This window comes from Selaginella moellendorffii, unplaced genomic scaffold (genome assembly GCF_000143415.4).
Source record: "Selaginella moellendorffii unplaced genomic scaffold, v1.0 SELMOscaffold_141, whole genome shotgun sequence".
NCBI classification, from domain to species: Eukaryota; Viridiplantae; Streptophyta; class Lycopodiopsida; order Selaginellales; family Selaginellaceae; genus Selaginella; species Selaginella moellendorffii.
This window is the reverse complement of record NW_003314402.1, coordinates 222,568-239,253: the sequence shown is the minus strand read 5'-3', so window position 1 is coordinate 239,253 and position 16,686 is coordinate 222,568. Positions and strand designations below refer to the sequence as shown.

Genomic DNA, 16,686 nt, shown 5'->3' with positions numbered 1-16,686 from the left:
GTCATGAAAGAGGAAGAATTAAAAATTGTGGCAATACATGCTAAAATCATAGTGCAAAAGCAAAACACAACTATGGTGGTAGGTTTGTAATAATCATATTATATTTCATGCTTATAACTATATGGTTTTCCAAGTGATATATATTTTACTCAAATTATAAAGATATTCTTAGTTGGGATTAGGGGTGCAATTGAAATCTTTATTTGTGTTAAATACTACTAGTGAGAAATTGTCTATCTGTCTATTTCTTTGGTAGAAGCTAATAATTTTTTCTCAGTTACTATGTAGATGAACTAAGAAGAACTCTAATGAAATATCACCACATAGGTTCTCATATTCTAGTTTTAGGGAATATTCAGTTTAATCATATTTGCATCTTACTAATGGATGCTCTAGTTAGAGAAGTTTGCATTGTGCCATACTATAACAATGTTTGGAATTACTTTTATTTAGTTTTGGATGTAGTTTATCACAAATTTCCAGAAGGTGCCCACAATAAGGACACTACTATAGAAGTAACAATAAAGACAATTTTATAGAAGTGGCAATTGATTATATTATGAGGATCCAAGGAAGAATTAAATATGTGGTAAAGGTGTTTGCAATAGAACATTTATATGTTATATGTATGGAAGTTGTAACCAACAATCCCAATTCATATAGAATTAAAAAAGGACATTCTGCAGCAAATAAAAACAATATAAATTTTTTTATTTTCTTATTGAAGTGTGGGAATTTTTTCATAAAAGTTCCAGTCAAAAACATCATATGTTTGTTAAACAGCACAACCTATGCTCTTATCAAAAGAATATTGTCATATGAATAAATTACATGAATGTACATCTTTTATGTAGTTGAAAATCCATAAGGAAAATCAAGTTTTAGTCCAATTTTAAAATAATTCTTGATGTCCTTAATATTATAAATCAAGTTCCAGAGTGTTAACTATATTAAAACATATAAACTATCCTAGTTCAAAAGTAAAACCATATACATTTCTAGTCTCAAAAATAGTGAAGAATGACCCAGAGTACGCTTTCCTGACCCAAAGCAATCAAACACGTGGCCCAGTCAGCTGGAAGGCGTCCTATCTGTGTGCAACTAAAACAAAGCGACAAAAGTTACCTCTCCTGGAGAAACTTACAATGTCGGAGCAATGAGAGAGAGAGAGAGAGAGAGAGCCACAGCTGGCATTGCAAGAGGGAGGGTGCTGCACGAGGCCCTCTACTACGGGCTCTACTGCAAGCAATCAACTCCAATTAAACTCAAGTCACTTGTAACAGCTTATACCTCTCTGAGAATTACTGTTCATTTTAAGAGGGGTACCAAGGCCAAGAGTTCTGGGAGACGACGTTTACTTGTAGGTCTACAGGCATGGAGGTTGTGGGCTCCTTGACAGGCGTCTTGTGTGGCTTGGCTCTGGGCCCTGCTAAGAAGATATGGGACTGCAATGCCAACATTGACACGCTGGAGAACAAGGCGCCCCACATCCAGGACAAGATCGAAGCTTTCAGTGTTCACAAGCAGCAGAATCCTGGCTTCACGTTCTCTGAAGCGGCCGAGAAATGCTTGGAGCGTGTCAGGACATGGAACACCACGGCACAAGCACTCTTGCGATCACGCCACAACAGGATCTGGAGCCCCATAAAGCGGTCGGTACAGTAGCATTTTATCTTTTGTGTGTGTGTGTGTGTAGAAATGGCAGGCAGCTGGTTGAACTTCTCCACTTCCTATAGGTACAAGCGGAGTAACGAGATCGCGAAGTCCTTAAGTGCCTACGACGATCTCCTGTCGCAGATCCAAGGTCACGAGCATGAGCTGAATGTCCACATTGAGAAGCTAGAGAAGAGGGCATCCAGAATCCAGGCCACGCTTGACAAGTTTAATGCTCCCAAGCACAGGAATCCAGATTTCCGCTACTCTGGTGAGGCTGAGGCGTGGCTGACTGAACTGACTGAATGGACTAAGAAGGCGCAAGCACTACGGTAAGGCTTATTCGAATTCATGTTTGAAGCAATGAAGCTAAAAGATGGATCTGTCGCGCAGGGAGAAGCGATCTGGCGCGATTTCGGAGCTGGTACGCACTTGCGAGGACGATCTCCTCCCGCACATTGAAAGGTACGAGCGAGAAGAGTTGAGAGTGATACAGCGGAGCACCAGCTTTTCCGTACGGAGTTGTCCACAAGACAGAGGTCTCGTAAAGTATGAACGGCGTGGTGTTCCCGAGGCCAACGACATGTTTGGCCGCCATGGGGAGCAGGTGGATGAGGTGGTGAATGCCCTCCTGGATCCACACCCGGGGAAATGGTTTGGACTCCTGGGAATGGGAGGGTGTGGCAAGACCACCCTTGCAAGATTCGTGAACAATGACCAGAGGGTCCGGCAGCATTTCCATGACAACATTGTATGGATCACTGTCAAGAAAGATGCATCGGAGGATGATCTCAGGGCCCAGCTCCTCAACGCTCTTGAATGGGGCGGCATGAAAGAGAGGGCCCAAAATGCAGGCACCCTTGAGCATGTGCAGCACTTGGCACAAAATGTTGCTCGTGGAATTCGTGTCTTGCTGATACTGGATGATGTGTGGGACATGAGCTGGGCCGAGGGACTGGATTTTATAACAGGGCCGTCCTCTTACAGCCGGGTGCTGGTAACAACCAGAAAGGAAGACATTTTGAGCATGCTGGGTGCAAAAATATTTCGTGTGTGTAAGCTATCAAAGGCCGAGAGCGAAAAGATGTTTTGGAAGTTTGCCTTTCGTGATTCACTACCTAGTGATCCGGACATTGTGGAAGTTGCCGAGAGAATAGCTAGCAAATGTGAGGGGCTCCCTCTAGCTCTTGAAGTGATTGGCAGTGCCATGGCTGTCTACAGGAATGAGGGGCCACAGGTGTGGGAAGAACGCTATGAGAAGATGCATTTGTTGAATGACGGGGACATTGAGAAGCGGATGTTCCAGCGCTTGAAGTTTAGCTATGATGAGCTGGGACGCTTTAATAAGGATGAAAAGCTGCAAGAGTGCTTTCTCTATGTGGCTGCGTTTCCAGAAGATGAGCGAATCCAGTTTGATCATCTGAGAAAATGTTGGATAGCGGTTGGGTCAGAACTCTCGCCTCTGCAGATTGTTAGTGAACTGGAACGAAGATGCCTAGTGAAGACAACTAGTATACTTCGGGAAAAGTATGTAACTGTGCACGACATGGTACGCAAGCTGTGCATAAGAATCTTGAAAGGGAAGTACCCACCCCAGGAAGAGCACGAGAAGGGATGCCTGTTTGGCTATGATTGTCCACCTGGGATTTCTCCAACATTTTCTAAAGTTTCATTCATTGGAAAGAAGGTTACAAGCAGCCTTTTGTCTGACATTCATGTGCGAGATGTCTTGCTTCTCGATGGACCTCATGAAATTTCTGGTTTGGATATAGATCACATCCAAAATGTCAAGGTATTGAGCTTGAATGGATGCTATAATTTGGCCCGTTCTATTCCAGAGAGCATATCCAAGCTGAGAAACCTTCAAGTGCTTCACCTTCCATCCTACGATGATGTGCCTCAATTGCCAGATGCGCTCTTCAGCTTGACATCACTGAAGGTTTTGAAATGCAAGGCTACCAGAAATCTCAACTTTGCATTACTGCCCCAATTATTCGACTTGGAAGAGCTGGAGCTTGTATCCTTTAAGGAGTTAGCTCTGGCTGTGGATTTGAGTGGAATTTCAAGCCTACACAAGCTAAGACATTTAACGCTAACACTCTACAATGCAACAATAAAAATACCTCGCAGCCTTGGTGCACTAGTGGACATTGAGAAACTGAAGTTGTGCGCAAAGAGCATGGACTTTGGCGATTTCACCGGCCCGTGGCAACTTGTCAATCTGAAACGATGTGAGATTATGGTGAAATCGACTATCAAACTTGACTGGAAGCGAATGTTTAAGAATTCCAAACAGCTTGAGGGCTTTTCGATTGACGGGGTTCAAGACGGTGAAAACAATGCCGAAAGCCTTGAATGGCCACAGCTACAATTGTTAACCATCAGGAACAATGAGACAATGAAAGACCTGTCCTGGTTAAAGGGCTTTCAGCGGCTACGAGAACTTCACCTAGACTGCAGTGGTATCCAGTTCTTCAGTCTGGATGGATCGTTCCCATGCCTTGAATTTCTGGGCCTTGAAAATCTACACATTGCACAGTCGGAGTTCAAGGATGATTTGGCAGCAAGTCTTCCAAATCTGAAGAGGTTAACATTCGTTGTGGCTCTTGATAATACATGGGAGCATTTGCCTCTCTTTGTGACACAACTCCCCAAAGACCTTGATGAACTGGATGTAGAAGGTTACATGAGGAGACTCTTGATGCCAACCGAGAGATCACAGCTGAAGGTGAAATGCGTCACATTATTTTTGTGGAAGGGCTGTATCCCCAATGATTTCTTTGAGCCAACAGACCAGATGACTCTTTTAAGATGGGCGCACTTGATGGGGATCAAAAATATTCCATCATCCATTGCATCCCTTCCAGGATTGGAGGAACTTGAGCTCTCTGGTCATGATGATGTAGTGTGGCCCCAATTGAGTTCAGACGATCACGGCCTTGGCTTATTTCCCAGGCTCAAAGTCCTACGCTGCCTAAAAGCTACGAAAGTTCCACCATGGCTTGAGGAGCGGCCGGATCTCCAGATAAAATTCTGGGATTAAACCTTGCTCCTTCAGTGGACATCGATTGGGTTCTCGATCTGCGCAAATGCTACACTATTTTGCATAACTCAAAAAACAAAAACAGAGATTTCCAAGCCGTCAGCAGCGTTTGGAGAAGACATAGTTTCTGTTTTGCTTACAAATCGTATTCTCAGGATATTACTTTACTCTCGTGGTTTTGAGTATTTTAAAATCTGGTGTATAGAGTAAATGGTAAAACATGGAAAACATAACAATATTAAGAATATGCATATGCATACCTTTAGTTCTTCAGAGGTCCTGAAACGGTTCTCCTTCGGCTGTAACCAGAGATACAAACACATGAAAATAAAGAAAGAAAAAAAGCAAGCACAAACCTTGTCAAACTGTGGAGTGTTACCCTCACGACGGTGACCGTCAATTTGTAGCTCCTCGAGATCTAGAGAGGTCGTCACGCCTTCTCCTTCCAAAGCATCTAGATTATGGAGCCTCTGTTTGGACTCCTCAAAAGCCGCGCCAACGGAAGAGTTTTGCGTACTTCCCGATGGCAAGCCTGGACGTTCAAGTTGAGATGCCAAAGACCGTGCCTTTGGAACCTTGTAGTCCGGTTTTTTCTCCGCTGGAAATGCTGCCTTTGAGTCGGCCTGTTTTATCCTCCATTCCTGTTGATGTTTTCTCCTAGCATTCGACTAAGTCCCGTTTCAAGATTTAAGCGACTCGTCCCTTCCATCAGAGATATCGCAGGACGTGATGTCACTTGGCTCAGCATCTTTATGCCTCTCATTTACCGCAATCCACTGGCCAACAGCACCCCGACCACCGCGTCTGGCGTCTGGACGACCGGTACCTCGACGCCTTCCCGCACCTCTAAAGTCATCGCCTCCGGGCTCAAATTCGGCCTCTCCATTTACGGATCTCCCACGATAGTCCTGTAGTCTTCCGGATGCTGAGTTTGTCCTCGGCTTATCATTTGTCTTAGAGTCGTTATAGTCGTAGCCGTTTAAAGGTAGTGCGAGGCGGCAGGCTCCGATCCCCTTCGCTTCAAAAGTGCGAAACCAGCAGCTCCACCTCCATCGACTTCCCGGGACATCTCGTTCGCTTCAACGCTAAAGCTCCGGGCTGACGTCTTGCGTTCGCTTTCTCCGCCAAACAAGGTGTGGCTTGACGACGGAAGAGCAGCCCACAAACGTCCAAGGAGGTCATTTGGACTCTGCGGAGGAGAAACGACATGACGCCTCGGCGGTCCTATGGGGCCGTGAACAGCAGATGGACTTCCTTTCTTTGATGGCTCTCCAGAATCCCCACTGTCCTGTGTAGCATCCACCTTTGTGGAGGCTGTGGGCTTCACACGACCAGGACCACCCTGTAACAACTGAAGGAGCTCGGAACCATTGCCGTGGAATTGTTGCTTGTCATCCTTCGCAGGTGTAACCGATCTCCTCGGCTGCTCTGGGGCGCGTTTGAAGTCCGAGGTCTCTGCTGCGCTGGGTCGAAACACCGGAGACTCGAAGTGAAGGCCAGGACGAGCTTTAAGCTCCCCAGAGGAATGCGCCGGATGAACCACATTATCAGCAGGCTGGAAAGTCGGAGCATTCGGAAAAGGATACAGCACTGGCGGATGGAACGGTCTCTCGACTGGAAGAGGAGCAAACGAGCGTAGAAATCAGTGGTCCGACGGAGTCAAGAATGGATCCGAAGGGAAAAGTGGGTCTTGGTGCTGCTGGAAGTGAGGTGACCACCCACCAAATCTTATTGCTGGGACGTAGAGTGGTCGTGGAGGAGGACCTTCTCCTCCTCCTCCAGAAGGAGCAAAGCTGTGGCAGGGACCGTGAGCTGCGACTGCTGGGTCCTGTAGCTGCTACTGCTCCTCAGCTGCTCGTCGCCCCCACCACTCTTGAGAAAGTCTTACATTCGATGTAAGAACTGCGTCCTCTGGCATCTCCAAACAAATTGGGCACTCAGCACTTTCTCCTTTACGAATATCATCCACCACCTCTTTGACATACGCCGTCGAAGGCACCTGGGAGGAATTCTTGTCCAAGAAACGTCTAGCCAGCTTTCCCAGGTCCGCAAAGTCTTCAGTATCGCCACGGCTGCGTGACGAAGAAAACGTCAGGAACTTCAGACATAAGAGGATGCATTTTCTACCTCAGAACAAGAAAAGGATGATCACAAGCTTGCCGTAATCGAAGTAGCAGTTCGAGGATCGAGGCATAGTTATGGAGAACTTTACCTTGTTTAACGAACTGATCGAATTTTACCTGATCTCAAAAGCAAAAACGTGTTCAGAAAAAAGAGAAAATAAAAGAAAGAGAAGTTCTTCATGCCTTAGATCTGTGGTAAAGGGCATCATAAAAATCACGTTCAGGCTCAGATAGTTTGCATTCAATAACTTCACAATAACGTCTCTGGTAAACACAGAAAACTCTACCTCAAATGGAGAACTATGCTGCTCATAAGAGAAAGAGCCTCTGGTGCCATTTTGCACTTCCCAAAGGTATCAAACACTTGGCCCAGTCGGCTGGAAGCCGTTCTATCTGTGAGCAAATGGTTAGAATTAAAACGAAGAAACAAGTCAAGTGAAACGTACCTCTCCTGAAGCTTTTGTCAAGAACCTTACAATGTCGGAGCTCGCTTTCGGCCGTACCTTCTTGCGCTCAAAGAACTTCTTCTTACTTTCGGCTTCAGGCTTGGGAAAATTGAAGGACACGAACTCGCCAACACGAATCAGGCATCCCCTGGACGTCGAGTACCCGGCAACTTCAGTCTCTTGGAGAAGCCACCACCTCTGTGCATCTAAAACAACCGGTTGCTTCTCTGCAGCTTTAGCCGTGTCATTTTCTATTGGAACCACCTTCGCTTCACACAAATGGGCAGCTTTACCACCCCCGAATGGAGTTTCAACTTTCACAGTATCATAACCAGGTTCCATCTTCACTGAGCCAACCGGAGCTTCGACTCTTGCAGACTCAAAACCAGCTTCCATCTTCACCAAGCCATCTACTTTCATAGGATCACATCCAGCTGCGATTGAAACCGAAGCTTCAGCTTTCACGGAACCACAACCAGCTTCCATCTTAACGGGATTACCGTGGGTCAAGGCACTACCTCTGATTGAAAGTCCAGCTAAGGCGCTAGAAACAGCCTCGCCATGTTTCCTGACAGTCTCAATGGAGCTCTCCACCACTGTTGTTCTTTCCACCTCGGCATCGTTTCCTCCTCCAGTCATGATCTTGTTTACCTCTTCTTCCCCACCATCGATTGCTCCACTTTCTACTCCCGAATCATCTAAATCGTCTGCTCCACTATCATTGCTCACCTCGGCAACTTTTGCTGTCCTAGAAGCCTCAGCTTTTGCAGGAGTTTTTGGCGATCCACTGCCGATGGAACATTTTGCCGCAGGGGCCTTTGTTGTCACCGTATATCTAGAGCTCCCTGTCGTCCACGATTTACCAACGCTGGCTGGGGCTCCTCGCCTTGGCACTGCTCGTCGGAGCCTTAAGCTGGAGCCTCTTCCTATTTCTAAAACCCGGAGTGTTGAGCCCCATTACCTGTGCAGCTCCACAACGCCGATCAAGGCCGCCCCCCAGCGCCGTCTCCTCGACCACGCGGGCAATAGAAAACCTACGTCGCCTCCAAGAAAGAACCCTAGAATGGAGAAGTAGCGACGATAGCGCGGGAAAATGTAGCGGGAAGCCCCAATCAATTGCGCGCCAGCATCGCGCATCTGATCGACGACCTTCTTCTTCGCAAATCCTGGAGATCACGTCACGCAGAATGATATGCAGCACCCATCGCCAGGATCGCATTGACTGGGCGATTGCGGATAGAATCTAAGATCTTTCAAGACGTCGGTGACAAGATCGCCCGGATTCCATCAAAGATCGGCAGAGGAGCCCTCTATTCCCAAACGCCTGGATCAACGCCGTACAAGAGACAAGACGATGCTCATACTCTCAAACAGGCGTATCGCATCTTTAAGAGCGTGCTCCGTTCGTAAAACAAGGAATGATCATTGTTTTTCTTGCGAGCACATTCTGTTGAGGCATCCCGTCAATTAAAACTTTTGCGTCTTCTAAATGCCTTGTCCCGGCAACTGCTGCTTTCTCGCATGGCATTCACAAACCCACCTTGATCAAAACATTCCTCGATCATCCAAAGAAACATCTCTTTTGACTGAGCGTTTTAGGCATACGCTGCGAGGATCAAGTTCCATGCGACCACATCCCTCTTGGATCTCCGCTCAACCGATTTTTCCCAGCAAGATGTTCCGCAAGAGCCAGCGATGATCCGTCGAGCACCCCACAGCTCCCCATACTTTTGGACGATGAGATTGGCGAGGTAGCGATCGTTGTGGTGCTCACTGTGAATCAATCTAGCTCTTATGTCGTGAAGGTCGCTGGTGTTTAAGCAAAATTGAACCAAAACAGCAAATGCCTGGATGGAAGAACAGCTGCTCAAAACGGTATTAGTGTGTGTGTGTGAGAGAGAGAGAGTTGAAAAAAGTGAAGAACAGTATGATTCCGATCTACAAGGCCAAGAGTTAATATTGTGCTTCTTTCTGGGAGAAAACCTTTCAACTTTGCAAAAGAGACAACCTGTACTTTGTGTGTTCAAGGTTTTCTGTTTGTATAAATAGAGTGGCCATTGTGTTTCTTGCGAGCACGTCATACTGAGGCATTGCATCAAACGAAACCCTTTGCTTCTTCCAAATGCCATGCCAGGGCAAATGCTGCTTCCCGGCATCCACAAACCCCTTGATCAAAATGTTACACGAGAAGCAACTCTCTGGATAAATCATCAAAAGAAACAACCTCTTTGCTTAAGCGTTTTGGTCATATGCCAGGATGACGTTTGATACAGCCTCCCAGTTTCTTATCCCCGGTCGATCCAACTCGGGTGCTCAAGTTTTGCTGATGAGCACAGCAGCAGAATTCCATCACCTGTGCAGTCTCCCTCTTGCAACTTTCCAACTTAAAAACTGGGGACGAATAAACTCGGCTTCTGGAAACCACTAGTTCCTTGCTTATATTATCTTCGAGTGGGAATTTATTACCACTAAAAGACCCTGTGACGAGAAATGGACTAGGAAGTGCGAGGACTCCTTACAAACCAAGCCACATTGTACCACAGACATATTGGGAAAAAAAATACCACAACAACAACATACCAGAAAAATACAATGCATATGCAATTTGAGCTTCATACTTAACATCCCAACAACACTTCAACTCCAAAACTCTATGCTGTGAATTCCCTACTTCCTCCAGATGATAATCTAAGGAAGCTTAGCAGCTCACTGAGTGGAGATGCAAAAGAAAACAAGTGAGTGAGAGCAAATGATGGCGTTTCAATGAGGAATGGGTATTGTGTGTTTTGCATAGTGCAAACATTTTGCAAGGATATTTAAAACAGCACCTTGAGCCACTACTCCTAGAATGTTGTTCTTGCCGGTTGCAAAGATGATTTAGCGTCAAAATTGCCTTGATGGCTGTCACAACAACTTGTGGAGCAGATCATGATTCAAGTCAAGGTGCACAAATTTTCTTCTCCATTATCAAGTACTTTGATTTTTCCAGCTGTGATCCACCAAAGGTTCCAACACCTTGGCCTTCATCTCCATGGGAAAGACATCTGGCTGCCAGATGCCATGCCATATAGTGTTGTCTAGCACCACAACCACAATATGCTCATCAACATGGTTTTTTTACTATAACTAGTACCAAAACAAAATGGTTGTGTTTGTGGTTAAACCATATGTGATTTTAATGGTTTCATGACTGGTTTCTTAATTGTTAATGCATTGGTTTTGGGACCACAACCACTAATGGTTTTGTACATAGTTTTCATCATGATTTATGTGCTATTTGGCAATCACGAGGAATGGCTTTTTGTATAATTTTGAATATGATTGAGTTGTATTTTGAGAATAAATGGACATATACTTTTGTATATAGTTTACTGATACATATATAGTTTGGAAACTAATGTTTGCCAATTTTGTTCACATAATTTTATTCATAATTCAAATATAGTGTTGCATATAAATTTTTATATATAGAACCATATTTATAGATATGGTTTTATTTACATTTTAATTTTTTAATGTAATCCAAGTATTTATGGATAAGGCCTCTTTAGATATAATCAGTTATTCAAACTTCACACTTTGCTCAACAATATTCTTTAAGGTTTACTCAGTTTTAATTTTGTGGGCATTTGGCAACTTATAAATATGGTTCTCATTCTTATAGAATTACTTCATGTTAGCAAAAGAAAGGTTAAATTCAAAGAGCAATTTCACTAATTTTCTAGAATTACTATGTTTAGTTTAAAAATTTTTTGCAAGTATTTGCTAAGTTTGAGTGAAAAAAATAAAACTAATTATATTAATTTGTTATTATATTACTTTATTAATAGTTGTTGATTCTTTTTATGCCTTTATAGTGTATTCCACTTCTTTTGCCTCATACACAGGAAGAGTAATCTTATCATTTATCTGGACTCTTTTGTTTTTTCGTAATTTTGCTAATGTTAACTAAAAAAATAAATAAAGTTATATTATATAATATATACAAGCTTAAACCTCCTTATAAATATTTGTGGCTATTAGTTGAACTTCTACTATTATGGATGAAAGTTACAAAGTCATATAAATTAGTTACAGTTAATACACAAAAGTTAAAAAGCAACAATTTTTAGTGAAGATTGTTGCAAAATAATGAGATTTTTTTATAATATTATCTATATTTTAATAAAAAATTATTTATAGAAGCACTTTAGGTGTTCTTCTACTTGTAAATAGAGCCAAAAAATATTAGACAATATATACAATTAAGTTATACTATGAAATTTACATTTTTTTTCTTTAGTTATAATCTCACACTCTATATCTTCATCAATCTTGTTTAGTAGGGTATAGGGGTTGCTCCTCACATCCGTTGCCATATGATTTAGTCTGGAGCTGCACAAACAAAAATTAAAAACTATAAAATCATTTTTAAAAGAATACCTCTTTAATAGTTTTTTCATTATCCTTACCAATGACAATGGCCTTTATGCACTTAGGCCAAAACATCTTCTGAACTTAAAATTTAAAATTAGTGCATACTTCTTTCTTTAGTGTTGAGCATAATTTTAAAATGTCATCCTAAAAAAGATTTACCTCACATGCAAAAAAAATCTTTATATTGGCCAATAAATCCTTATCTATAAGTGAAATTATCCTCACTCGTAGGGATTTATACTTTTAAATGAGTGTGCCACTATAAACTTTCTTAACTATTGTAGTTTTCTCATTGCCATTTATTTAAAATTTTTATCCTTACTATTTGAAGATATTGCAAAAGCCATATTTAAAACTATGAGGTTTTTTCCATTGAAACTAATATGGTTTGTACCTTAAAAAACTCAAGATCTATCAATACCAACCTCATATTTGACTTAAATGCAAGGAGATCTATAACACTCTAGTCATATAAGTATTTTATAAACACTTTTATTTGCTCTATTTTAACAACCACTGCTTTTTTAAGTTGATACCGCAATACAATGAAGATCTTTTTTATCTTGAACTCACAAACACAAAAGGCATGGTTATCCAATTTGCACTCATGAACTGACTTAATTAACTTAGTTCTTTGCTCCACTTTCCTTTTACATTTGAAGTATCCTCTTTTGATTGAGCTTAATTCTTTGCTCCACTTGCCTTTCACATTTGAAGTATCCTTTTTTGTAGTTAGGAAAGATTTATAATAACTCATAAAGTAAATTCTTGCCAAATAAAGCTAATGGGAAATTTAGTAAGCGCTTGGAGTATTTTTTAACATTGAAAATTGGTGTTGCAAACCTTAGTTGCCACTATTATAATCCTTGACTTGGTGTGTTTTGTTTTTGAGTGGGTGTTAGCTCGCACTATTGTCTTCGTAAAGGGCTTTTATTTTGGGCATGCCTTTTATTGCATACCTACTCCGATGAATCATTGAGATTCTTGAGTGTCTTTGTCATTTGGATTGCATCCCCCATTTTTGCTCCAATGCTCATCCATATCAAAATGTTGAGTTTGAAATAGTCCTCTCTAAAAAATCCATCACTCTTAATCTTGTTAATGAAGTTTGGCAACACTCTAGCTAAATAAACACTCTCAATATATTTACACAATCCCTTGCTAGATGGTTCATTCAATCTTGCTAGGGTCATAAACATTTAAAGAAAAAAAAAGGATTCACTTTATGTATTTTTACCCATTACTTACCTTATCTCAACTCGTCGATTTAACTACAACAATGGAAAGATACAAAACTTAGCATCTCTACAATCTTGCCACCCACTAAACTCTACTATGCAAACCTTAGCTCATACGTGGGAAGTTCAAATGTATATAAATTGATTAACAAACCTATATTGATTTTAACTAATTATGCTATTATAACTATGTGCACTAAAAACTTCTGCTTCACTTTCTCTAAAATCAAATTTATTTGTTACCATATCTAATATTGTGGTCTCTCTAGAGAGACTTTCTATCTCCATAATTGCATTATTGGACTATTTTTCTTCTTAAATTACTTCTGGGGTATGGAGTTTCTTCTAAAATCAAGCCACAACTTATATCCTAATAATCAAAATACATAAATATTTTTAAAAATGTATAATTAAAAACATCACTTTACTAGTTTTAATTGCTTTGCAAGCAAAATAGCACTATAGTGAGTGGACCTTATTATAATGTAAAACAACAGCATGCTAACTATGCCACCAATCACAACCTCAACCATTTTCCAAGTCCAAAATCATTTGCAAATCATAGGGCATTCTTGAATACAGTCATTTAGTTTGCATCATGTCAAGATCAATTAAAGACATGTTAATGTTATTGTGGATGCAATGGTAAGCTCTAGCAACACATATAGTAGTGTATATGTGAATTGTAGATAAAAGATTTCCAAAACCAAATAAAAATCACTTAAAAACATAGTTGGCACATTGGATGCACAAGGATATGAGCTGGATCTTTACTAAAACCTTTATAGCATTAGAGAAGAGCAAATGATCCTTACTTAACTCAAAGAGTCAAAAAAATTTGTTAAAATAAGCATGATACCAAAATAAAGAAACTTATATCAATAAAAATAAGTACAAAGCCTTAACCTTACTATGTTTTATATTTATCAAACGTTACTTATGAGCTCAATCCCAAAAAGCATCACGGATTGGGCAATTTATCTTCTTTACCTCCATCATGAATTTGCTAAATAAGGACTTAAAAAATACCTCAAAAAAAATATTTGTAACAATATTATATTTTTGAAAGAAAGCAGCAAAAAACCACAAGGATGACAACATTAAAAACACTAAAAGATATGTGATAATTGTGTATTTTTAAATTTCACAAGTTTTGCAAAAGTGTGTTTGCCTTGTAATGTTTGTTGCAATACTTATGTAAGGATTGAAATCACTAGGTTAGCCAAAAGATGGCACATATCAATAGTTTATACCAAACCAAAGCAAAAAAGAAAGAAAAATTATTGTTGTCTATTATGTGTTGCAACAAAAGCACCAAAAGGTTATTTTTTCACCAAATCTACTTTTTATAACCATAGGTAAACACTTATTCTCACTAAAAATGCACAAGTTAGCACAATAGAAAATAATAGAGTGGATTTAGAGGGAAAGTAAAAACTATATAATCCAGTAAATGGGTTTGGATATGATTTATGGAAGAACATTATATTTGTCACAAGTGATGTTGGAGGTAGTGATGGATAGTTTACTTAATGATAATTTGGTTGAAGAAAATGTCTTGGAGGAGGAAGAATTAAAAATTGTGGTTATACATGCTAGGGCCATAGTGCAAAAGCAAAACATAACTATGGTGGTAAGTTTGTAATAATCATATTATATGTCATACTTATAATTGTATGGTTTTCCAAGTGATATATGTTTTACTCAAATTATAAAGATATTCTTAGTTGGGATTAGAGAGGCAATCGAAGTCTTTATTTGTGTTAAATACTATTAGTGAGAAATTGTCTATCTATCTATTTCTTTGGTAGAAACTAATGATTTTTCTCAGTTACTATGCAGGTGGACCAAGAAGAACTCTAATGAAATATCACCACATAGGTTCTTATATTCTAGTTTTAGAGAATATTCAATTTAATCATACTTGCATCTTACTAATGGATGCTCTAGTTAGAGAAGTTTGCATTGTGCCATACTATAACAAACTTTTATTTAGTTTTGGATGTAGTTTATCACAAATTTCCAAAACGTGCCCACAATAAAGACAATATTATAGAAGTAAGAATAGACAATCCTATAGAAGTGGCAATTGATTATATTATGAGGATCCAAAGAAGAATTAAATATGTGGTAAAGGTGTTTGCAATAGAACATTTATATGTCATATGGATGGAAGTTGTAATCAACAATCCCAACTCATATAGAATTAATAGAGGACATTCAGCAGCAAATAAGAATAATATAAATTTGTTTTTTTTTTTTTTACTGAAGTGTGGGAATTTTTTCATAAAAGTTCCAGTTAAAAACATCATATGTTTGTTAAATGACACAACTTATGCTCTTATCAAAAGAATATTGTCACAGATAAATTACATGAATGTACATCTTTTATATGTAATTTGAAAATGGGTTTTGGAAGGAAGATAACACACTTCCCATTCTCATTGGTCTATTATTCATGAAATCATCAACTACAATGTCATCCATAAAGAAAACCAAGTTTCAGTCCAATTTTAAAATAATTCTTGATGTCCTTAATATTATAAATCAAGTTCCAAAGTGTTAACTATATTAAAACATATAAACTATCCTAGTTCAAAAGTATATTGTTTTCCATTACAAAATAAACCATATACATTTCTCGTCTCAAAAATAGTGAACGATGACCCAGAGTACGTTTTCCTGACCCAAAGCAATCAAACACGTGGCCCAGTCAGCTGGAAGGCGTCCTAAACAAAGCGACAAAAGTTACCTCTCCTGGAGAAACTTACAATGTCGGAGCATGCTTTCAGACGAGCCCATGTGCTCAAAGGTCTTCTTCTTAGAGAGAGAGAGAGAGAGAGAGAGAGAGAGAGGCATTGCAAGAGGGAGGGTGCTGCCCGAGGCCCTCTACTGCAAGCAATCAACTCCAATTGGTCACAGCTGGCATTGCAAGAGGGAGGGTGCTGCACGAGGTCCTCTACTCGCTCTACTGCAAGCAGTCAACTCCAATTTACCTTTGTAACAGCTTATACCTCTCTGAAAATTACTGTCCATTTTAAAAGGGGATACCAAGGCCAGGAGTTCTGGGAGACGACCTTTACTTGTAGGTCTACAGGCATGGAGGGTGTGGGCTCCTTGGCAAGCGCCTTGTGTGGCTTGGCTCTGGGCCCTGCTAAGAAGATATGGGACTGCAATGCCAACATTGAAACGCTGGAGAACAAGGCGCACCACATCCAGGCCAAGATCAACGCTTTCGATCACCACAAGGAGCGAAATGGACCTGGCTTTATGTTCTCTCAAGCGGCCGAGGAATGCTTGGAGCGTGTCAGGAAATGGAACACCAAGGCACAAGCACTCTTGGGATCACGCCACAACAGGATCTGGAGCCCCATAAAGCGGTCGGTACAGTAGCATTTTATCTTTTGTGTGTGTGTGTGTGTAGAAATGGCAGGCAGCTGGTTGAACTTCTCCACTTCCTATAGGTACAAGCGGAGTGACGAGATCGCGAAGTCCTTAAGTGCCCACGGCGATCTCCTGTCGCAGATCCAGGGTCACGAGCATGAGCTGAATGTCCACATTGAGGAGCTAAAGAAGACATCCAGAATCCAGGCCACGCTTGACAAGTTTAATGCTCCCAAGCACAAGAATCCAGATTTCCGCTACTCTGGTGAGGCTGAGGCGTGGCTGACTGAACTGACTGAATGGACTGCGAGGGCGCAAGCGCTGCTTGGATCACAGTAAGGCTTATTCGAATTCATGTTTGAAGCAATGGAGCTAAAAGATGG

The 16,686-nt window shown here is 40.9% G+C and overlaps 4 protein-coding genes and 1 long non-coding RNA gene across 6 annotated transcripts in view; 2 read left to right on the top strand and 3 right to left on the bottom strand.

Annotated features, from left to right (window-relative positions):
• Positions 1-1,279: 1,279 nt before the first annotated feature.
• LOC112343268 (probable disease resistance protein At1g61300) lies at positions 1,280-4,965 on the top strand. The gene is made up of 3 exons (XM_024666432.1): positions 1,280-1,652; positions 1,737-1,985; positions 2,047-4,965. The coding sequence occupies exons 1-3, from the start codon at positions 1,375-1,377 to the stop codon at positions 4,694-4,696; spliced, it is 3,177 nt and encodes a 1,058-aa protein (XP_024522200.1). The 5' UTR covers positions 1,280-1,374; the 3' UTR covers positions 4,697-4,965.
• On the bottom strand, positions 4,873-5,574 carry LOC112343281. Its single transcript, XR_002991215.1, has 2 exons — positions 5,053-5,574; positions 4,873-4,995 (listed from the first exon to the last, which is right to left on the bottom strand). It is a non-coding gene; the product is annotated as an uncharacterized LOC112343281 (long non-coding RNA).
• Positions 5,575-6,599: 1,025 nt separating this feature from the next.
• The window catches only part of LOC112343279 (DNA repair protein RAD5A-like), a 16,224-nt gene continuing 6,137 nt past the window's right edge, over positions 6,600-16,686 (bottom strand). The window contains exon 6 of the mRNA XM_024666456.1: positions 6,600-6,668. The gene's annotated coding sequence lies outside the window, so the exon portion shown is untranslated. The remainder of the gene's footprint in view (positions 6,669-16,686) is intronic.
• Positions 7,016-8,336, bottom strand: LOC112343271. Its single transcript, XM_024666440.1, has 2 exons — positions 7,266-8,336; positions 7,016-7,212 (listed from the first exon to the last, which is right to left on the bottom strand). The coding sequence occupies exons 1-2, from the start codon at positions 7,902-7,904 to the stop codon at positions 7,129-7,131; spliced, it is 723 nt and encodes a 240-aa protein (XP_024522208.1). The 5' UTR covers positions 7,905-8,336; the 3' UTR covers positions 7,016-7,128.
• Positions 15,964-16,686, top strand: part of LOC112343267 (probable disease resistance protein At1g15890) — an 18,571-nt gene continuing 17,848 nt past the window's right edge. Inside the window, exons 1-2 of one of the 2 annotated variants that reach the window (XM_024666430.1) lie at positions 15,964-16,299; positions 16,384-16,638. In XM_024666430.1, coding sequence (XP_024522198.1) covers positions 16,019-16,299; positions 16,384-16,638 — 536 coding nt within the window. In that variant the 5' untranslated portion in view covers positions 15,964-16,018. Of the gene's footprint in view, positions 16,639-16,686 lie in introns of both variants that reach the window. The other variant, XM_024666431.1, reaches the window with a different exon arrangement.

What these genes read in the sequence shown, in the direction of transcription:
- LOC112343268 (XM_024666432.1), top strand. Translation starts at nt 1,375, where the DNA reads ATGGAGGTTGTGGGCTCCTTGACAGGCGTCTTGTGTGGCTTGGCTCTG. An exon ending in ATCTGGAGCCCCATAAAGCG is followed by an intron (nt 1,653 to 1,736) that starts GTCGGTACAGTA and finishes CACTTCCTATAG; the next exon opens with GTACAAGCGGAGTAACGAGA. An exon ending in AAGAAGGCGCAAGCACTACG is followed by an intron (nt 1,986 to 2,046) that starts GTAAGGCTTATT and finishes TCTGTCGCGCAG; the next exon opens with GGAGAAGCGATCTGGCGCGA.
- LOC112343271 (XM_024666440.1), bottom strand. Translation starts at nt 7,904, where the DNA reads ATGACTGGAGGAGGAAACGATGCCGAGGTGGAAAGAACAACAGTGGTG. An exon ending in TGACAAAAGCTTCAGGAGAG is followed by an intron (nt 7,213 to 7,265) that starts GTACGTTTCACT and finishes ATTTGCTCACAG; the next exon opens with ATAGAACGGCTTCCAGCCGA.